General features: G+C 41.1%; 1 protein-coding gene across 1 annotated transcript; it reads right to left on the bottom strand.

Moving 5' to 3' along the window:
• Positions 1–20: 20 nt before the first annotated feature.
• npdc1b (neural proliferation, differentiation and control, 1b) lies at positions 21–23,620 on the bottom strand. The gene is made up of 9 exons (XM_079474926.1): positions 23,348–23,620; positions 6,538–6,684; positions 4,232–4,324; positions 3,376–3,603; positions 3,214–3,280; positions 2,536–2,620; positions 2,377–2,453; positions 2,065–2,164; positions 21–1,874 (listed from the first exon to the last, which is right to left on the bottom strand). The coding sequence occupies exons 1-9, from the start codon at positions 23,430–23,432 to the stop codon at positions 1,797–1,799; spliced, it is 960 nt and encodes a 319-aa protein (XP_079331052.1). The 5' UTR covers positions 23,433–23,620; the 3' UTR covers positions 21–1,796.
• Positions 23,621–24,055: the final 435 nt, after the last annotated feature.

Here is a 24,055-nt window from a genome sequence, read left to right as displayed (position 1 = left end):
GTCAGGGCATATTTATTTTTCGAGACATTATAAATATTTATTTTTTCTTGATATATTTCATCTTTACATGCACATCAGACAATCTTAGCAGTTAAAAAGATTCATTGGGTACTTATGATATGCTGATTTTTGAAAACTGACGGTTTAGAATTGGTAGCCCCAGTATGACCGTTTAGAACAGGTAGAATATAGTTCTTGGAGGATGCATTTGCAAACTGAGGCACTTTTCTTTTCATTTTAAAGGCTTAGCATTGCCCCGACCTAATGCGCTAGAGGGACAGTTCACCCAGAAATAAAATTTCTATCATTTATTTTGTCCACAGCTGGTATATGACTCTTCTGTGGAACACAAAAGAAGATATTTTGAGAAATGTCTCCGAGGTTTTGGGTCCATACACTTGAAGTTAATGGGGGCTAGTGTTGTTTGGTTACTAACGTCCTATAAAATATCTTTTGTGTTCTGCAGAAGAAAAGTCATATAGGTTTGGAGTGACATGAGGTTCAGTAAATGATGAAAGATATTTTTTTTGGAGAGTGGGTTAAATGTACCTTTAACGCAACGTTGAAGGCTTACAACACTGTCACAACCTTTGACTAGAAGATTCAAAGGTACAGGTCTGACAGACTGTGGCTACTGTTGGCAGATTTCCTGAGAAACAGCAGCAAGGAACTTACAGTACATGCACTCTGGAATCAAACAACATTACATCACTGTTAGCAAATAGGAATTTGAATGTTTGTACAAGATACTGTACTTTACATGTACATGTGAACCCTGACCTGGATGAGTGACATTGCAAATTGGGGACGGGGGTCAGGTTTAACAATAATAAAAAATCAAACTAAAATTCGAATGATACATATCGGCATGTTACAGTCCATATGTAGGCCTATTTGTTACATCATTTGTGTGAACCAGCATTGCACACTGACCGTCTTCATTATTATACAGCTCCAAAACATGCATAGTAGGACCATTCTGAATATACAGCAGCTACATAATATCATTTAGGATTATTCTTGTGTGCACAATTATAAAAAAATATTAAAATCACCATTGGTAGTTTAAAAAATCACAGACAATTGTGGTAGAAGGTAACCTAAAATATGCTAATCATATACGTTGCTCGTAATGCAAATGGAGATCTTCCACATCCATTCTAAATATATGAATAGTGTTTGCAGGCAAGATATGTCTAAACAATCAACTCTATAAATATGCTCCCTATTCACAATATAGTACAGATGAAGTCACAGGGACCTGATATTAAACGTGTCTCGAGCTTGTATCAAGAGCATTGATAATTGTATTCAAGCTTGGGGGGTATCGATACATCCCGGTGCATGTTTATAGATGATATTACACAGAAGATATGTTCAGACAGGGTGTTACAGATGCCTAAGGTAAGAAAGGAGACACAAGCTTGTCCATGCAATAAATGCTTCTCTGTTGTTAAACTGAAAGGTCCTAAATGAGCAGGCCATTCAAAACCATGTTTGTTTCATAGAAAAACGAATGAACCCCTATAAACCGAGTATGTGTTTTGTGTGAATAAACAGGTTTTAAAGCTTTGTCAATGTTGCTATGCTAAGGAACATTCAGTTTCAGCGGATGGTTTGTATCTTGCACATCTGTATGACAATTTCCATCTCTAATCTAAGATAGGAGAATAGCAAGATTTCACATCACAAAAAACGACTTAAATGGTCCACAAGAACCATTTTGCAGATGGCCTCTGACACTGCATGTGTGTATCTGTATGAATGTTTTCTGGTGTGATGGATCCTCAGAGTGCTCAGTTGTAACTTCTCTGCAGGTTTAGATGAAAAGTGGTGTCATCAAACAGCGGATTCTTCACTTCCATCTCACCGGTCTGGAAAAGAGACAGAAACGTTCAAACGCTGCAGCACTACAGGAAACCTCATAGCACTGTGGGTGACACATAAAGCCATCGATTACACCCGCGGGTGTCTTGATTTATAACAGTGATGAAGTCGAGCCACGAACACAAACACACACAGACATGTGTCATCACGCTCAGAAGAATAAAGCGGTGATCTTACTGGGGCAAGTCCGGGGCACTCATACACAGTAAAGTCTCCATCCTCAGTTTCTTCATCTGAAGTAGCTCCTGACTCTGGAATCTTGCACTCGTTCCTCTGTCTTAAAGAGTCACCACCAATGAATGAGAAACATGCAGGTAACTAAAGAAACTATGATGTATCATCAAAATATGATCATTTCAATCAAACTCAGGGTTAATTTAAATGCAACTTTTTGAGGTGCGAATCTGTCCCTGAATGCCTTATCATGCACTGGGCTATGTGTTTCCTCTATGAAGAGCAAATGATGAGAGTTGTATGCAGATTATTCACCTAAGTGACATCATCTGCTGCTTCTGGAGATGAAAGTGGTACATCTGGGCACTCTGAGCAAGTGTCTTATCTCCAGACTGGAAAGAAATAAAAGGAGAGTATGTGAGCCAATGAACATAAACGCAAGAGCTTGTGTATGTGTATATATACTTCACTCACCATGGCACCATCATAAGAACGAGGCCCTATCAGCCCAAAAGCAGGATAATCTGCCTTCTGGGCCAGACGGTTTCCTCTCTGCATTCTGAAAAACAATATTAATATCATTTATTATATTTATTAAAGGGATAGTTCACCCCAAAATGAAAATTCTGTCATCATTTACTCACCCTCACATTGTCCTGCTAAACACAAAGGAAGATATTTGGAAGAATGTCAGTAACTGAGCAGATCTCATACCCCATTGACTCCCATAGTATTTATTTAAACTGCTATGGCAGTAAATGGGGGGTGAGATCTGTTTGGACATTCTTCCAAATATCTGCCTTTGTGTTTAGCAGAAAAAAGAAATGTATACAGGTTTGGAACAATCTGAGGGTGTGTAAAAGATGACAGAATTTTCATTTTGTGGTGAACTGTCACTTTAAGTATAAACTGATTTGCATGGTTTGTATTTACTACCCTCAAGAATATATTTTTACAGTGAACCTGATCAAATCATTGTTTATGGCTGTGTTGTGAATAATGTAATGCCTACTGGTCATTAAAAAGGATGATTCCTTTGAAATGTTTCTGCCTTGACAAAGAAAGCTGTTGAGCGATTTGATGGGGTCTTTATGCAGGTTCATTTTTAAGACATTGAATCCAGTAGCATTTAATAAAGGTATGAAATCTCACCTGACCCAACATACTCCAGCCAGGACCATGGCCACTGAGCCCACCATGAGAAACACACCTAAAAACACTACAGAAAAAAGGAACTACTGTCATGAAAATGTTACACAAAAACTGGAATCTGCGAAACTGAAATGTCTTTATCAACAAATATTAATAACACACCGATAAAGGAGTGATCCTCAGGTGGGTATGGGACTATAAAGGGTGCGCTGTGAACAGCAGAGATGATAGAAGCGTGTGTGGTTGGGCTGGTGGTAGGTGAGGAGGTGGTCAGAACGCTGGTCTGAGGCCTCTCTGGTGTAGCAGTCGTAGCAGAAGCTTCTGTCTTGTGTAGACTGTAAGGCCAGGAGTGGTCTTCAGTGACTTTTATGGTGGCAGCTGGAGAGGGGGCTGTAGAACACGAAACAAAAGAAATTGTCAGATCAGATTTCTTTAACTAGGTGGGTGTAGACGCGTGGAAGCAGAGACAAATTTAAGTTTACTTCTCATAAAGGAACAGTTCACCCAAATGTGTACCATTAGTTCACCATAATGTTGCTCAAATTACTCTTTTAGTTTCAGATAAACACAAAAGGAGGAATTGAGGATAATGTTCACATTTCTGTTTTCAGTTAAGGGAAAAAGGTCCTTGAAAGGTCCAATGTTTATGTGAGATACTGACTGGAATTAAAAGGGACAGTTCACCCAAAAATGAAAATTCTGTCATAATTTACTCAGCCTTATGTTTCTAAACGGTAAACATTTTATTGTTCCACTAAACACAAACAAATATATTTCTAAGAACGTTTATAACGAAACAGTTCTGGGGCTCCATTGACTTCCATATTAGGCAACAAAACTACTATGCTAGTCGATGGTCCTCAAGAACTGTTTGGTCTCCTACATTATTCAAAAAATCTCCCTTTGTGTTCAGCAGAACAAAGAAATGTATACAGATTTGAAACAACATGAGGGTGAGTAAATGACCACAGAATATTTTTAATAGCTAAATATGGTCACGACCTTCCTAATGTTTTACCTGAGTGCTTCATCTCTGATTCTCTGTGTTTGCTGATGATGGAGGACAGAATGTCTATCTCCTCATCCAACTCTAGGGGATGGTTAACCTTGGCTGCTTGAGAAAGACAGAGATAGAGAGCAAAAGAAGTAAAAAGTTGCCTTACTTTTTTGTAAACAGTATATGCAAATGAAAACAGCCACCATACAGCATACAATAGGAGTATTATACCACATCACATTAAGAAGCATACATCTGACCCCAATTCTTTATCAGTAATGCACAAAAGCAATTCAGGCGCAGTTATAATGTGCATGATGCTGCTAGTGTACTAAAGCATGACAATTTAAATGATTATGCATCATGACATGCACAGAAAATCTGTGCCCAAGTCTTTATGAGCTTGTATAATACTGTGTGTGTATTCACTGCGGGAACTGTTTGAGGCTGTGTGTATGCTGCAGTGTGTGTAGGCGAACAGGTCAGAGAGTGTGTGTGTGTTTTGTGTGGTGCTGCGGTGCGTACGTGGGCAGTGGGGCATGCAGGCAGGCGGGCGGGGGGTTGTTGGGCAGAGCTTATGGGAGGGGCCTCTTCAGATTCATGAATGAAGTGCGTCACCACAGCAACCACAGAGAAATAGCCAATAGCTAAAACTTCACATGCATGATAAGAGAAAATGGAAAGATAAAGATAGACTGGGTGTTTGAGAGAGAGGGTGTGTGTGGGAGAGAAAGATGCCTCAGATACTCAATCATGCAGGTGCTATTTTTAATAGTGTGAGCTAAATTTATTTAATAGTGTCAGATTATTTCCCCACTTCAAATCATGTGGAAATTTTGATTTAACTTGTTTGCTGTTGACTACACATTAAAGAGATAATAACTATATCATCAACATTTCATACACATATCGTCAAACCAACACATTGGATAAACATACCAATGTTTTTGCAAAACACAAATTAAACATACTCATAGACAAATCTGGACATTAGGGTGATGATGATCATTATCTTTGTTAGTTTGTGTTCACAGAATTTTTTTTTTGTTTGCACAGCAGCACAGATATACAGGTACAGCAACACCTATATAAACTTAATATGAAATGCATTTAATGAATGCAAAACAAGCAGCTGTCTCAGTTATGAGAAAAACAGCTTATTCACAAATGCAAATTGCAATGTGTGCTGTGTGAAAAAAGGTCTTCGAAAATAACTGGAAACAAGAGCGAGACTTTACAAAGGCACTGGAGAACTGCCCACACTCCTGCCTGTTGAACCATATCGATAAGGTGTCAACATCAGCAACGCCCCCCCAAAAGCAGAACTGGAAAACTCCAGCTCAATAATTCTCAAGACCGCAAGCGGAATTATAATTTTTTGACTAGAAACAGGAAGCTGAAACCAAGCTGCTCGAGGATATTTACAAGTAATTGCTACTTGTTGAAGGAAAGCGGGTTTAGATCCCCGAGACATTTGTCATGACATACCGCTGCGGTGCAAAAGGAGACGGCCTGAATTATTTCATTAGCCCCCCTCTCTCCTGTTGCATCTGCAGCACTGTGTGGGTGGAAAAGGGGGAGAGGGAAACCAGACTGGCAGGGGGTGAGGAGAGAGAGGACTTTCACCGCAGTTCAATGCATACTGATGCTACGCCAAATGTTAATGGTGAGGGAAACCCCCTGAATACATTGTAATACAAGAGTGACCTATTCTTGCAAAATGTTTGATTAATATCCCTCTTTATGTATATCACAAAATCTTTACAAGCTGTTTTAAATGCTTCTACAAATATTCATGCCAAGCCAAACTATAGAGCCTGTGCAGTACATAATTTCTGCAATCCTACTTGAGAATTCTTTTTAAATCAAGACTAAGTCAACAGAGTTCTGAGCAAATTATTTCCTATTACTCAGTTTATTTTATTATTGATCTTTACATGTGCATCTTAAACCACCTGCTGTTTCTGAAAATATTGTGTGAAGGATAACATAACAGAAAATGATATTACAACAGATACACAACTATTACTTTTTAATTCTACCTTCTTAAATTCAAATGACGATGCTGTATTGCTGTTTCTTACCTCAGAAATTGAACAGTAATTTAAGAGACATTCTTCACAGATGTCTGAACGGTGCCTAAACCTAGTGCAATCTAAACTGCTGTGCGTTGAATTCAGGTACCATTTATCAATGTACAGGCTCTCATTTACACTCATTATGAATGCACTCACAGTACTCTCCTAAATAGAAACCATTAGCATTATAGATATTCTCTTTCTTTTTGGCAGTGTACTCTGTGTAAGACTCATTCAGAAGTTACTCACCTGGGTAATTTCGTCTTCTGACCACACATTTCCCTCGTTTGTTCTCGACAAAGGGGTCCAAACATGGGCCGCAGTGCGAGGAGCCGGGCTGACAGAAGTGTCTACGCTCCCGGGCACAGTCCAAACTACGGGGACAATGTCCCAGAACTGAAACAGAAAGAGACATATTTATGTAGATTCATACATCATTAATTCATCCAAAAACTTTATTGGCAACTTTATCTAACAAACATGTCACATGACTACAGCATATGGTCTATCCCACGCCATAATATTTTAGCATGACCATATAACAAATTCAGTTATGCTAAAAAGTTTGGTGCATGTCAAAGGAAATTTTCTACATGGCAGGTAAAACTAACCTTATGTCAACCTTATCCATGTTGGAAATTATTTGAGGAAATTCAGGAAAACTATGAATTATGTTTTTTTACAAAAGGGTAGCTGTGGGGAAGTTTGCACCCAAATAAAATATTTTGACTATTAAAGTCTCCTGGCTGATTTATGAAAATGTAAATAATATGCAGCAAAATAAGATGCTGCGTGATTTCATGATGGCCATTGGGAATACGTGAGAGAACTAATATTTTTTCCTACAATTATACAATAAATGTCACCAGATAAACAAAATGCACTTTCTCTCTGAGTAGGTCTATTTGTAGATGCCCCAGAGCTATGGTTTAATTCTGCAGCTTGAGTGATCATATAATAGACAAAGCACCATTCAGCCCTCGACGTTTTAAAGAACATGACAGCCAGAGAGAATAACTGCACACAGCTAACAACAATCGGCCTGCTGCTGTATTACAGCTCTCAGATGAAGAATCAGGGGACTAATGTATCATATCTCACTGCTGTTATGATGGAGAGGTCCAGTGTGAGAGTAAAGCAATGTAACGTGGTTCCCACTTCTAAGTCGAGAACAGGTTAAAGACAAAGGCATCTGATCCAACACCCACAAACGTAAAACTATCTCAGAAAGTAGCTCTGTGTCTCCCACTGACTGTCAGCAGGGATCCATGCTGCACGAATGCTGCCATGTTTATCATAACAAAACATGGTGGTTCAAAGTGTTTTAATATAGTTTTATTCTTACTACATAGTTGAAGTATTGCTTATTCTGAAGATGAAAAATAACAAACGACTGAGTTTATTTTATTACATTGCTGCCGGTGTTTTACAAAGGCAATAACTTAACCTTAATGTTTTTTAGTGGTAAAGTCCCTTGTTTGTGGTAAAATCACAGCAATAGACAGAGGCTTATTGCCTTATTGAGTTCTACTTCTAGAAGACTCAACCATTGAAACCTTGGCTCCTGTTTCCATAACAACTACTATGGCAACGGAGTAGCAGTGACATCATCAGGTGTGAGTCACCGCCAGTGCAGCAGCAGAAAGGCGGTGGGGGTGAACTCTTCTGAACCATTGCCAGTCAAGGGAGACGGTGAGAAAAAATCACAACAATAGAGAATATGACATAAATGTATCATTTTTATTCAGCATTTGGAGTCAAATGAATAAATGGATTGAATTATTCTAAATAGCCTATAATCTTTATATGTCATCGTTTTTTCCCAAAGGCTAGAATTAACGGTTATGTCAATCTATTAAATGGATCATTAGCTCCCATTAGGAAAAGCATTATGAAGCCTTCTGACAAAGAGACATCATGTCACCTTTTGAAAGGGATAGTTCACCTATCATGTACTCACCCTCTTATCATTTTACAGAAAGTTTGTAACCAAACACTGCTGACATCTATTCACTTTTATTGTACGCCCACAAAACCAATGGGAGAAAGTCATACAGTTTTGAAATGGCAAGAGGGTGAGTAAATGATGGCATTTTTGGATGAACTATCACTTTACCATAAATTGATTGCAATGCTCAAAACAATAGTCATTGCTTGCCTCACAGCTCCGCTTTACTGGAAGTGCCCATAAAATGCTCGAACATGACTCAGTCAAGCACAGTGATGATTTTTTGCCATGAATTCCACATTATCACTGTGTCGGTTTATGATAGTCCCGCTCTATGTTTATCTCTCGGTCTATTCGTTTATGATCTTAACAGTTAACACTTACAGACAAATTCGTGTACACAGGTGCACCCTCACAAAAGCAATTTCCTGCTCTTTATTCATTCGTTCACTTTAATTTATAAAGCACTTTTGAACTGCACCTGCAGACCAGTGCTGTGAAATCAAGAAAAAATCAAAAATTAAGTTCCACCTTAAAAACATTTAAAGATGAGACGTCTCTAAGTTCCTGTGGAAGACAGAGCTTTGGGCATGCAACCGCAACTTTGAATGAGTACAAGGGACAGGAAGCAATAACTTATTATTGGATCTAAGAGACCTAGGTGCTTGACGCACCACAATGACATTAGACACATAAGCAGGAGCCAACCCATGCACTGCTTTAACAACAAACAAGTTTTATATTTTATCCTGTAGTTAACTGTTAGCCACTTGAGGGATGCCAAGATAGAGGATATATGATAAGCGATATATAGCCAAGCCTGCCCCTACCAAGTCCCCCGGGACTTCCCCCGTCAAGTCCCCCCGGCCTCAGCGCTCTCGAACGCCTGCCCCCAAGACTGTCCCACCCTTAACCCACCACTCTGGACTTCCCTCCATGAACTCTTGTGTTCCTCCACCCCCCTCCCTTGTTTGTTATTTTTATTATTCAACCAACCCATTTGTATTGAATTCTTGTCTTCCTCTTTTTTAGCGTACTATGTCTTAGAAACTAGGTTTCTAGGTTTTCTGTTTCCAAGTCGGTCTTGTCTCATTAGTCTGCTCCCTTGGTGAACGCCAGGGACAAGTGCAGTCTCAGTGCTATGCCCTGCCCTAAAACCTCTTAAATACTTAAAAATGAAGTTAGCTGGGAATAAACCACCTTCTCTAAATCTTTGAAAGGCAATGTAGTTTTGAGATCTAGAGGGTCTAGATTAGGCTTGTTAAGAAGGGGCTGAATCTGAACCTGCTTAAGACCTGTTGGAACCACTCCATTATGAAAACTACTATTAATAATTGAAGTAATTCTCTGCCCAACAACATCAGCTATCTCCTTAAAGAGACGTAAAGGAACCACATCGCACCTACGCAGCTGGTTCACCAGCCGGTTACTCGGCCGGCACCCAGTCCTGCCTTCTGTTCGGCACCCTGTCTGGTTCTGCCGGCACTCCAGCCAGCAGCCAAGCCTGCCCCTACCAAGTCCCCCAGGACTTCCCCGGTAAATTTCCCCCAGGCCTCCGCGCTCTTGAGCGCCTCCCCCCAAGACTGCCCCACCCTGACTGAACCCCTCTGTAGTTCCCAAACGCATAATGATGTCCATGACATGCGGTAGAGACACCTGGTCAAAGAGCTCAAAACTCCATACACTAGGTATGAAGATATAGGCAGACTATTTCTAATCGTTTCTATTTTCCCCCAAAAAAGGTCCAAAACATTTCACATGACTCAACTGACAGTAGTTTTGAATAACTTAACAGTTTTGAAACACTAAAGTGACCAAGATATTATTCAATCCTTTCTGATTCCTACCCCATCTGTTTTGGGGGAAAAAGACGTCGTGGTTAAAACCTTTGATGAACAGATCCAATTTATCCGTATTACCATGCAAGGCTAATCAGTCTGCAAGCACAGAGATACATACAAACATTACCATCATGTCTCAAAGTGTTCTGTACATGCTCGTGCCATCAAAGGCCACTCTTCTGAGGGCGTCTGGCCATGGTTCAAACTAGGGCTGGGCGAAAAAAATTAATAGTTTTTTTAAATGCGGTCGATTCAATGTCGATTCTCAAAAGCTGTTAATAGTTTTTTTTTCATATTTCCGCACGCATTGAACATTCATTGACGTGAATGTTATTGCTACAACTATCCACTAGATGTCCCTTTTCTTTTTACAACGGGTGGATGTTACAACAGGGAGCATAACCTTCACATAAAAGGCAGCGGTTCATATGATTGCAGCCCCTCTTTACAGCTAATTTTGAGCAATTTTATTTGTTATACTGTATCTTAAAGTTTCAAATATTTTAGTGTCGGAACAAAAATGTACTTTATCTAGAAGTGAATGCTCACCCAGACCTGCCTGAACCACACCACGGCGAATCTACGTCAGATCGTAACACGATTTGACTAAGACCGCCCAAATCTAAACGTAAGTAAGGTGGGCGGTCTTGAAAATCTCATAGTAAGTGGGAGGTCTTGTAAATCTCATTGTACCATCGCTGGCGCAGCCATGTCACAGTGACGATTTGTGTTTTGTTGTGAAAAGAAATCCTCTTTTCACAAGGATACAACAAAAAACGATACAACAAAAAACTAATGGTTACATTTTATTTTCAACACTGTTCCTGAGAAGTACAATCCAAATGTTCAGGTTTGTGCAGAGCATTTCACCAACGATTGCTTCACGAATCTGGGAGAGATCAAGACCGGCTATGCACGGAAGCTTTTGTTAAAAAGTGGGGCAATTCCAACAGTTAAAGGACTGCAAGGACTGTCTGGCGCTTTAGATTCACAGCCTGTAAGTATTTTTGCATTGTAAAAGACTTTGTTACGTACTAATGCGAGTTAAGTTTGATGTTTCTTTGTGTGATCTGCAAATGCAGACACGCGCGCAACGTGAAAAACAACATAAGTCCTAATAATCAGTAATTATGTTCCAACTAGAGGCAAGAAATGTCGTGTTTATAATGGGGTTTATTGTCTTTGTTGAGTCGCGACGAGACATAGAGTAACACTGGTTGATCAAGAAGGGCCGAAGCACTCGCGGTATTTACTATGTTATCATTCCCTGGTGTAATGTGAGCTTGTTTCTATTTTGTATCGGCTTGATCTTTATTTTCTGGATCAGATTCGGGCTAGAATTGATAAGGAAGAATTGATGCCATTTTATTACCTGTCAGTAGTTTTGGAACCTGATGTGTCCGAATATGGTAAGAGGCGTTACATTTCAGTACCTCCAAATCCGAGGCCATGAGATTGACAGACGGATTGGTGCAGCTTCTGCAGTAATGCGGTCGATGTACCGGTCTGTCGTGAAGAAAGAGCTTAGCCGCAAGGCGAAGCTCTCAATTTACTGGTCAATCTACGTTCCTACTCTTACCTATGGCCATTAGCTTTGGGTGATCCCCGTTACATTTCCTTGCAGTATTCGACCAATCACTACGCACTAGTGAACTGGCCAATCATAGCACACCTCGCTTTTCAGAGCGATGAGCTTTGTAAAATATCAGAGCGTTTCAGAGAGGCGGAGCAAAGAGGAGATACAAACATGCCCGGTATCGCGTATAAATCGCGTATACACATTGTATTACATCTAATGCAAACAATAATGTTAGTTTTAGCCACATCAAATGACCCCTTTAAATTTCTGTTTCAATATACCCAAGTGTCATGATTCTGCCTAATCTTGTCTTGGTTTTCTGGTCTAGGGGCAGAATCATGACAGACCCACGTGTTTTATGTGGAGAGAAACATATTATGGTCAATCAGGACATAATATGTGTTCTCTCCAGTCTCGTCATTGGCCCCGCCCCTCTCGTTCCTAGGATTGCTTTCCTCCTGTGTCTCATTACCCACACCTGCCCATTGTTATCTCCTTTGTTAGTTTTCCTATAAGATGCCCTCATGTCTATTGTCTTGTGCTTGTTCGTTTTACTTGTATCCTGTACATGTACCTGTATGCTGTACCTAAGTCTTGTCTTGCCTGTGTACCTATGTACCTGTTTCCGAGTTCCCTGGTTCCTGTTGGATTGTTTGTATGTTTCCTAGTTCCTTGTTTTTATTCCTGGTTGTTTATTTTTGCCCCCCTTGTGGGAAGTATTTGTTTTCAGTTTTGGTATAAAGTTTAGTTAGTGTTTTCCCATCGTGGACGTTTGTTTTGCCGTGTTTTATATTAAAGTCTTGTTAACCCCTTCATCGTCCGTGTCTGCCTGCAATTGGGTTCTTCCGCCACGGTCACGACAGAATCAACCAGCCATTACAGAACCCAGCAGGCAAGATGGAGGCAAGGCGAGCGACCCAGGCTCATCGCCTACTCCGTCTACGCCAGGGCCATTCAGATGTGTTGGAGTTTGCGGACCGTTTTTTTGAGGTGGCAGGGGAGATGGTCCACAGTGAGCAGGAACAGATGGTCCTGTTCAATGGCGGCCTCAACCAACCTCTAGCGGGGTGGGAGATGCAGATGCTGAGACCGCTGGGCTTCACTGACCTGATCAGGTATGCCATGAATCGGCCGGAGCCCAGTGTCTCAGCTCAACCCAGTCTTTCCCCCCCGCTGGCCGCCATCCCCGAGGGTCGTACCATGCAAATCGGGGTTGTGGGCCTCTCCTCACACTCTGCAACCTCCACCTCATCCACCGCACCACCTCCTACAGTCTCCCCACCCGCAGTCAGCCTTGGTGGCAAGAGGGGTAGGCGAGAGTCCTGGGGGTCCTCGTCAGAGGCCTCCAACCCGGAGACAGCCACGCCTTTCACCTCCTTCCTACAGCCGACCACCAGACGGGTGGCTCGGCTGAAGAAGAAGAGGCAACGGAGGGCGGTCCCAAGTCCGGTGGTCCCAAGTCCGGTGGTCCCGTCGAGTCCGGTGGTCCCGTCGAGTCCGGTGGTCCCGTCGAGTCCGGTGGTCCCGTCGAGTCCGGTGGTCCCGTCGAGTCCGGTGGTCCCGTCGAGTCCGGTGGTCCCGTCGAGTCCGGTGGTCCCGTCGAGTCCGGTGGTCCCGAGTCCGGTGGTCCCGAGTCCGGTGGTCCCGAGTCCGGTGGTCCCGAGTCCGGTGGTCCCGAGTCCGGTGGTCCCGAGTCCGGTGGTCCCGAGTCCGGTGGTCCCGAGTCCGGTGGTCCCGAGTCCGGTGGTCCCGCAGGCGCCTAGTCCTGTTCCTCAGCCGGCCTTCCAGCCGGCCTCAAGTCCTGTTCCTCAGCCGGCCTTCCAGCCGGCCTCAAGTCCTGTTCCTCAGCCGGCCTTCCAGCCGGCCTCAAGTCCTGTTCCTCAGCCGGCCTTCCAGCCGGCCTCAAGTCCTGTTCCTCAGCCGGCCTTCCAGCCGGCCTCAAGTCCTGTTCCTCAGCCGGCCTTCCAGCCGGCCTCAAGTCCTGTTCCTCAGCCGGCCTTCCAGCCGGCCTCAAGTCCTGTTCCTCAGCCGGCCTTCCAGCCGGCCTCAAGTCCTGTTCCTCAGCCGGCCTTCCAGCCGGCCTCAAGTCCTGTTCCTCAGCCGGCCTTCCAGCCGGCCTCAAGCCCTGTTCCTCAGCCGGCCTTCCAGCCGGCCTCAAGCCCTGTTCCTCAGCCGGCCTTCCAGCCGGCCTCAAGCCCTGTTCCTCAGCCGGCCTCAAGCCATGTTCCTCAGCCGGGGACTCCTAGAGCCCCTGGGACTTCGCGCTCTCGAGCGCCGCCCCCCAGGGTGTCCCCTAAGTCCCCTGGGACTCCGCGCTTCCGAGCGCCAGGGACAAAAACTGTTCCCCCTTATCCCAACCCCTTTGGACTTCCCCCCATGGACTCATGTGTTCCCCCCATGAACTTTGTTGTTCCCCCTCCCCCCCTCCCTTGTTTGTTATTTTTAGTATGTCACCCTAACCCTTTTATCATGTATTCTTGTCTGCCCCTAATTGTGTTTACCATGTTTTGTTGGTTGTTGTCTGTTTCCCAGTCGGTCTTGTCTTGTTAGTGTTCTCCCTTGGTGAACGCCAGGGGGCGTTCATTAAGGGGGGGGTTCTGTCATGATTCTGCCTAATCTTGTCTTGGTTTTCTGGTCTAGGGGCAGAATCATGACAGACCCACGTGTTTTATGTGGAGAGAAACATATTATGGTCAATCAGGACATAATATGTGTTCTCTCCAGTCTCGTCATTGGCCCCGCCCCTCTCGTTCCTAGGATTGCTTTCCTCCTGTGTCTCATTACCCACACCTGCCCATTGTTATCTCCTTTGTTAGTTTTCCTATAAGATGCCCTCATGTCTATTGTCTTGTGCTTGTTCGTTTTACTTGTATCCTGTACATGTACCTGTATGCTGTACCTAAGTCTTGTCTTGCCTGTGTACCTATGTACCTGTTTCCGAGTTCCCTGGTTCCTGTTGGATTGTTTGTATGTTTCCTAGTTCCTTGTTTTTATTCCTGGTTGTTTATTTTTGCCCCCCTTGTGGGAAGTATTTGTTTTCAGTTTTGGTATAAAGTTTAGTTAGTGTTTTCCCATCGTGGACGTTTGTTTTGCCGTGTTTTATATTAAAGTCTTGTTAACCCCTTCATCGTCCGTGTCTGCCTGCAATTGGGTTCTTCCGCCACGGTCACGACACCCAAGTGTGTTTAAAGTTTAATATACAGGTTTGTGGCTCTTCATTACATTTTTTAATTCACCATTGTAATGTAATATTCACTGATCTTTTTAAGAAATATCTATAGGATCTGTCTTAAATCTATATTCATTGACTCGAATCAAATTGAGTGCTTGTGAATCGCAATAGAATCAATTCGAGCACTTGTGAATCAGAATCGATACCCAGCCCCAGACGTGCCTCAAGATAACCCATTCAAACTGGTCTTGCTGTGCACATGGAGTCTATGCCTTCAGCTAGAAAAAAATTTTAAGAGCAATATTCAGATTTAGAGTTTGTGTGTTCTATTTTACTCAATGCATCGAAGTTTTACTAAAAGAGGTTTCTGAATGAAAATATTGTGATGCTGTAAGATAAATGTCCTCAGGTTTGTGAAACGCAAGTATTAAGTGTGCTATGAATGCGCAAGGCTCTGAATGCGACACAGTTGCAGTTATTTCTATATCCGCATTAAAACCTTTTTGTGTCGCCACTGAGCTGCCCATGAACTGCCATTCCAATGAAGTGAGTCGCCTAGCAACACCATTCAACTTTAGATGAACACCAAAGAAGAGAAAATTATGTTCTCTCCTGTTTTATACTTCAGTCAATTCAATTCAATTTTATTTTATTTATATAGCGCTTTTCACAATTTGCATTGTTCCAAAGCAGCTTTACAGGGGAAAAACGAAAAACCCAAGAAAGGGTAAAACACACTACATGGTGTGTTATATAATAAATCGAATTATTCTAGTAAATAATATCTAATGTCAGCATTTCCTGGTGGTTTATTTAGCATATTTTGCATTAAGTGAATGCTTGGCTGAAAAGATGCGTTTTTAATCTAGATTTAAATTGGGCAAGTGTGTCTGATCCTCGAATAATATCAGGAAGGCTATTCCAGAGTTTAGGTGCTACGTATGAGAAAGCTCGACCCCCTTTGGTGGATTTAGTTATTCTAGGTATTATCAAAAGTCCTGCGTTTTGAGATGTTAGAGAGCGTGATGGGTTGTAGTGTGATAGAAGCTCTGTTATGTAGGTAGGGGCTAAACCCTTTAAGGCTTTATAAGTGATTAAAATAACTTTAAAGTCAATACGATACTTAATGGGTAGCCAGTGAAGGGTTGATAAAATTGGGGTTATGTGATCGTATTTTCTGGACCTGGTTAGAACTCTGGCAGCTGCGTTCTGAACTAACTGTAGTTTGTTTATTGATGAGGCAGGACAACCACTAAGTAGCGCATTACAGTAGTCAAGTCTTGAGGTCACAAATGCATGAATAAGCTTCTCCGCGTCAGCAACACATAGAATATTTCGTAACTTGGCAACATTTCTTAGGTGGAAAAAGGCTGTTTTTGTGACATTTGAGATGTGATTTCGAAATGACAGGTTGCTGTCTAATATAACGCCTAGATCTTTTACTGTATTTGTTGGATGTAACAGTACATCCTTCAACTTGCAGTTTATAATCAGAAATATTTGGTTTGCGTGTCTTTGGTCCGATAAGTAATATTTCTATTTTATTAGAATTTAAAAGAAGGAAATTAAAGGTCATCCAATGTTGTATATCTTTAATGCACTCTGCCAATTTGGATAGCTGGGAGGAATCATCTGGTCTTGATGAGATATATAGCTGCTCTGCAGATATGTGCCACTGTATAAAACTACTTGTAAATCGCTTTGGATAAAAGCGTCTGCCAAATGAATAAATGTAAATGTAATCCATAATTTACTTGCGTTAGATTGGATGATTCCCCATTTAAATGGACAAATTGATGTCTGTCTGATAAGTAAGATCTAAACCATTGTAGTGCCTGTCCCTCAATACCGGTATAATTGTGAAGGCGATCTAGAAGTATGTTATGGTCTACAGTATCGAACACAGCACTAAGGTCAAGCAGGACTAGGATTGAGATGTTACCTTTATCTGATGCTATAAGCAGGTCGTTTGTAATTTTAACGAGCGCAGTTTCAGTGCTATGATGCGGTCTAAAGCCTTACTGAAATTTTTCGTGCATGTTGTTATTTTGTAAGAAAGAGCACAACTGAGTGCACACTACTTTTTCTAGTATTTTAGACAGGTATAGGAGATTTGAAATCGGTCTATAGTTTCCAAGTTCATTTGGATCTAAGCTTGGTTTCTTGATTAGAGGCTTAATGACGGCCATCTTAAAGGGTCCTGGGACATGGCCTAGATTAATTGACGAGTTGATAATGTTATAGACCGTATAGTCCAGACCGTGCCTGTCTTTCAGAACTCCTCATGCACCTGCTTATCAACAGGGCCAACTATGTTGTGTAGTGTGGACTGAACGCTGTCATTTTCAAGAGCTTTGTGTTTTACGTGACATGACAGGCTGATGGAGGAAGACACATTTTTATAGCCGAGAGAGATGGAGGGCAGAGCTATGGGGTCTCTCTGAGACATTGAGGTCTTCAATTTGAATTCTTTCACCGTGAAATGTCAAGAAAGCTGACAGGCCGTCAATAAACAATACTCTTCAATTCTCACCCGCCTATGTTCTAAAGAACACTGGCAAAATAAATTATCACCATCCTGTCACTTCACATCATTCGCGTGTGTGCCTGTTGGCATTTCTATCTGCGTTTGCCAGCAAATTGCTATATAATTTTGTAAAATACTTTTATCTGAAAAACAGGTTGTTTGCTTTTAGATTGCATTTGCTCTGACAAAATCATAGAAAAGTAGAGAAAAATGTTTTGCTGAAAGTAATATTGAATAATACACAAAAAGCAAAATTTAAAAGAAGGATGAGATGTTTTGGAATGTCAAAAACCTGGAAGCGTGATAAAGCCATGGCATCTCAAAGAACACAAACATTAGGTAGTGGTGAAACGGATCGCGGTTCCATGATCCGTACGGATTGTGCTCTATGGTTCTGAACACATGTGACCCGCGGATTAACTGTAAATTCATTCATTATAGCGTAAAAATTTTTAGTGTTTTAGCGCGCACTCCTTCTCTATCTGGACGAGTGCAAGCGAATTCCCGTGTATATCTCAACTTAAACTTCTGCGTATATCATGTGACCCACAGATGAACTGTAATGCTGTGTTCACACCGAACGCGAACAATCGCTGTCCTCGCTCTTTATTTATCGCGGGAAAAGTATGTCACACCACGTGATGTGTGTCTTCAAGCGTCTGGACCCGTGGTCCAGTAGGTGTCAATGAGCTCCTTGCTCGAATGTCTCGCTTGAGTTGAAATTTTTTTCGTGTGCGGAAGATGCGATCGACGCGCATTCACGACAATCATGCCGCCTGATTTGCACTCTCACTTTCTCCAGTATCTGGACGAGTACAATATTACAGTGCATTCTCACGTACATCTTAACTTAAACTGCTGCCTAAGCGCCCGTATTTTTTAGCATGTTATTGATTGCAAAAACAAGTTATTATTATAATATATAATAATAAAACTATGATGACCATTTGCATAGGCTGATCCGAAAATGATCCGATCCATGACCCAAAAGCCGTAAAATGATCCCAACCGAGTTTTGTGATCCATTGCACGACTAATTACAAGTAAGATGTTAACAAATTTCCTCCCCATAGCGACACCGAACAGCATTCCAAAGTTACTAGACGAATGCAGAAATTATTACATGCCGTTTGTGCGGTGAGAGACTTCTTGGCTCAGAAATAGGATTCTTCTAACGGCTGCTGTCAAACTGAATTGTGACCAACATAAAAAATTTAATTCTTAGCCGCTTTCTACGTCACAGACTGCTTCAGATTGTTCATGCGTCTTATTCAGAGCTGAAATAAGGTGCCCAGTCTCATCTCTAAATTAGCAATAAGCTATTATCCATGTTGTCATCTAAAAGTGAAATTTTCATTATCAAATAGATAATGTTTTCTGCAGTGAACATACTGTACTAAAACAATCAGTTTGCCAGCATTATTTACCCAACAGTTCCAGAAATACAAATAATATTCATTTTCTAAATGAGAGGAAGACACTTTCTAGATCTAAAAGCAAAGATATTACTGCAGAGGGGACTGTTTGGTCACAATGGTTCAGACCGGAAGAGAGTGCATTCTCAATTTCTTAGGTGAGCACAACCTTACATCACACACACCTTACACAGCACTCTACTCAACAGACATAGTATTGATCTTATGAAAAAGGCGCCTGACAGATTTCACACATGGACTTTGTCAATATTTAAAGGTTATAGGATCCCCTGGGGGTTGATCTGTGCTAGCTCTCATGACAATAAAAATGGTTTAACTTCTCATTTAAAGCTGCTTTATCTTTATAATGTTAAAATACAATCTCATAAAATCCTAGAACATGAAGGAATAAAATGCATACACCTGCTGGGCAATTGTCTTTTGAGAAACATGGTAATAGAGATCTTGGTCCAAACAATGGCGGACACCGAGGTGTGGGGAAATCATGGTGCTACTGATGTCAGTAGCTGTGTTTACATGGACCATTGTATTCCGTTTGTAATAGGTTTAAAAGTCCAATCCGAAATGAAAACGCTCCATATAAACACCTCAATCGGAATAAAAAATGGCCAAACCGATGCAAATTTCATTCGGATTGTAAGGGATTGCAGTGGGTATCATTGATATAACAACATTTCAATGTACCTTTCAATATAACAATAATTGATTACATATGGTGCTCTTGGCTAATTACATGCACATTTAAAGACATGTTGACATTTCTACTGTAGCATTTTTAAGTTATGGATCCATGAAGTTGGCATATGTGACAAGACATATGAATGAGACACTGAAATATTGGACCTTTGGCGGAGCTTTATCTCAGCTGGCTTTACTGGTGCATCAAAAGTTTCCCTGCAGAGTTACACGGAGTTATAATATGACATATTTTACAAAACAGTTCAAGGGGTCACTGCCATTTTGAAGTGCTATATCTCAAATACCTTTAAGCTTGTGTCAAATGTGGGTTATACCCAGTGTCCTTGGCTACCACCATGCGAAAAAGCAGACGTTTTTACTGTATCATTTTAAAGATATGGACCCATGAAGTTGGCATATGTTTCAATACAGTTCAATAGGCCATTACACTTACAGTCCACTTTTAGGTGATACATCTGTGTTCTCTTTGAGGGTGCTTTACAAAAAGTTTTTAGTTTTTGCTACCACCATGCAAAAAGAAAACATTCAACTGTTTTGTGACATATGGCAACTTAATGGGCCCATAACTGCTAAAATGCTACAGTTTGCGAGGTGGTGGCTAAGGACACTGGGTATAATCCACCTTTGACATTTTTAACGCACCCTCAAAGACAAATGTATTACCTCAAAGTGGGCCATAAGTGCAATGACCCAATTAACTGTATTGTGACATATGCCAACTTCATGGGTGCATAACTTTAAAGAGCTAAAGAAAGTTTTGTTGCTTTTTTGCATGGTGGTAATAACCCCAATGTGAACCTTTCAATGTAACCTTTAAATTATTTGAGATAAACCAACTCAAATTGGCCCATAAGTGCAATGGCCCATTGAACTCTATTATGACATATACCAACGTCATGGGTCCATAACTTTAAAATGATACAGTAAAAAGGTCTGCATTTTGCATGTTGATGGTAGGGTTGGGTACCGGACTTATTCAGATGAAACCTGGGACATGTAAACACCAGATCAGCTTAGATAACATCTCATGTAAACAATCAAATTTGTTTAATTCAGAATTATTTTAATCAGAATGACAAAAAACTGTACATGTTTACGTGGCCACTGAAAAGAAACATTGCCGCTCTAAGCCAAGAAAGAAGAATAAACTACTGAACATTACAGACACATAATAATGCTATTACAAAACATAAACCAATTTGTGCTTACAATAATGGCACTTTTCTCTTCATATTAAATCAATAAACGTCGAATTATAATGCAGGGCTTCAAGTACAGCTCCTGCACTGTGCCAAAAAGCCAGCAAATGAATAAAAGAACACACACACACAGGCAAAAACAAACAAGAGATGACAAACACACAGAGAAACAGGGATGAAAAAGAAACAGAAAATTAGGCAGTCTGAGAATATTTACAATGACTCATTTCTATTGCCCAAATCTTGAGTGACATCTGTAACCTTTCTGTTTGAATCATACAAGTGTATAGTGTCGCTGTCTCAGAAGAACCAAACAACAGACAGCGAGAAAACCAACTCATTAGATGTTCTAACAGACATCTTCTTAAAACACAGACAAATATTTGGAGTGAGGGGAAAAAACGTAATAATAGCTCATGGGGATGCAGTGCTAGTAGGCATGGAACGACAATCTGTCCCACATGCAATAAAAAAAACAGATTAAAGCTGAAATGATACCCACTGGAATCCAGACCCCTATTGCGTAACGTTAGTGGCTGACCTCACCGAGGAGCATTTTAAACAGATGGTTTGGAAATCGTGTTGATAGAGTGTCCACATTATTTGGGCCAAGTAGTTATTTTGCCTTAAACACTCGCATGTACTCAAACGGTTCTTCATGTAGGCTAAAACCTCAAAAAACACAGGAGTAGAAAGTGCTGAAAGCGAGAGAGGTGCTAGAACCGAGCGAGAACGCCCACGCTTCGGGCATTAAATCAGAAGAGCAGCATGTGCACGGGGCAACATCAGCAAAAAAGAGACTGACAGACACAAAAACGCATTTAATCTCTTTTATGAGCTTAAGTGCTTAAATGTTCCACGTTCCTCTCAGGTTTAATGCTTACGCAGAATTTATACTAACAAAATCATATTTGTAACCTTTGTGCTAAATGCAAAAAATAAGCATCTTAACATTGTTTTTAGACCCATTGAAAAATGTATTTAGCGTAAATCTAACAGAGTTCATTTGTTTTCCAGATGCTTCAATTCTTTTAAATTACAAAAAAGAAAATATAGGAGTAAATTGGTTCAAACACTAACAGAAATGCAGTCAAGCTCAATATTTTTTGGTTTTTGCACACCTTATTCATAACACATGCTTTGACCTTCAATAATTCTTCTCAAGCTTCCTCCTGTCTTCTCATTTGTGTGCAAAGGCAACATCGACCACCTCTTTCTGAATCTGAACGATCTGCATTATATCTGTGCAGTTGTGTAACCACCTCTAGAACAAGGACCTTTTTCAATACTCATATTTTTAAAGGTTACTTAAACAATCTTAATTCTCAGTAACTGATCTTCACAGCCTTCGTAAATCTTTTAGCATCCACCATGGTCGTATCCCCTTTAGGAGAGATGGAGGGATTACAGTCGCATTCACTAGTCCACCAGACATTTATCTGAGGCATTATTTTGCATAGTTAATCCGTGAAAGTTCCTCTCAAGTTAAAAAGCATGTACCATGGTACAGTTAAAGGATCAGTATTACCATGTTCCTAAAGGACTACTTTCTTATTAGGTACTTCAAAGTATTTTAAAGAAAAATACTGTATAACAATACCATGTCCAATAGGTGTTTAGAAATGACTGCAGTATTACAATGTTAAAAAGTAAATTAGTAACACCATCATACTTTGTTGTGAACAAATACAGAAAAACAAGTAGGTGTCATTATAGGAATAGCCTTCTGATGTTGTGTTGTTTGTATTCAGTGCGGCTGTAGCCTCAAGTAACTTTAAGGGACACGTGTTGTACATTCATACCATTATTATTTATAGCCGGGACCCCAGTGACAGAAGTAAGGTGTCAGAGTCTGAAGTTTTCCTCCTGACTGCTGATTGGCCGATTCAACAACACACCAACAAGGAGTTAAAGAATAGCCCATCGTGTGTGCATGTGTGTGAATGAATGGTTTGACGTTATCAGGACATTACCCACACCCCTGAGTGCACACAATCTCCTGGTGGGCAATAAAGATACATGCCTCAAACTGAGAGAAATGACATCAGAACAATGCAAATGTGGCTTGGGGTCCATCTCTCCCACCTGCGTCACAGAACAAATTAATTTCTCTCATGTCGTTCTGTATTGGCCAGTTCAGTGTCATTAGAAGACGTGAAAAATCAGATAGTGAGTATTTATCTCCCTTAGGACATCAACCACTATAGTGAGAGAATTGTAAATATTTGATTCTATAGCTTAACAACAAACACTATAGTTAAATTGTAGTCGCTACAGTCAAACCATGGTTCATTTTTATAATGGTTACTTGACGCAAAATCCAACATTCAAATCAGAAACACATATTTAAAAAGCATAAGCCAGAATTATTTTATGTAGAACCTTTGGCCGTAAAATATGAAAACTAAAGAATAGCTACAAATCTAATCAATTACAATATGAGATGCTTGCGTAACTCTTTTCAGAGTAAGTTACAGCGCACGAGAACATTCAAACAGAAATACGTAACGTTACAGTACATGCATCTGTGCGTGAATACACAAAGATAAAAGTTGATTTAACCCAGATCGTACGCTAAACATCATTAGAAATATTCCCAATCTGACACAAAATCGCGCGTTATATTATCTCCAAAATGCACAGTTCCATTACTCTTACCTGCCATTGTAGCGCTGACAGTAAGTGTTGTGATGAAGAATACCTCGGTGAGTATCGAGGCCCCCGCTTGTCTCAGCGATCGCATCCTTACGAACAGCAGCACGGTCCGGGGGATCCGGGGTTTTGCATTCCCCCGTCCCACAGAAGAGGAAAACCTTCGCCTGAAATCTGTGTGCTATGACACTCGAATGTTATGGCCTGTATTATGCGATTACGGCGCGATGCGCATCCGCCGCTGGTGCTGATGTTGCTGTCGCGCTGCGCTCTGTGGGTGAGCCCACAGAATCTCATTGAGCAGGGAAAATACCCGACTCCCGAACGGTGTGAGGTCATGCCACGTAAAACAATGTCGTCATCACGTCTGGTTGCCGTTCTTTTCTCTTCCCAAATACAGACGACTTTACAAACAAAATGTGCAGGTAGTATTTAATGAAAACCATCATGTCGTGGATCTTTACTGTGTTGGGTTGTATTGTCTGGTGGAAAGGTACCCTAGTAAAAGAACACCATTAAATCTTATTTGTCCGACATGGACGTTTAAAACGTAGATGATGCGCATGCTCCTTATGAATACATTTTTTATGTATTAATAATACAAACACTAGAGAAAACTTGCTTACAATTAAATAGGCCTATGGCACGAAGGCTAAAGAACACTTTAGTACTACACTGCCCTCTACTGGTGTAATCAATAGATCCAACACCATT

The sequence above is a fragment of the Barbatula barbatula genome (assembly GCF_947034865.1).
Source record: "Barbatula barbatula genome assembly, chromosome: 2".
NCBI classification, from domain to species: Eukaryota; Metazoa; Chordata; class Actinopteri; order Cypriniformes; family Nemacheilidae; genus Barbatula; species Barbatula barbatula.
The sequence above is the reverse complement of the archived record's forward strand: the minus strand, read 5'-3'. Positions and strand labels throughout refer to the sequence as shown.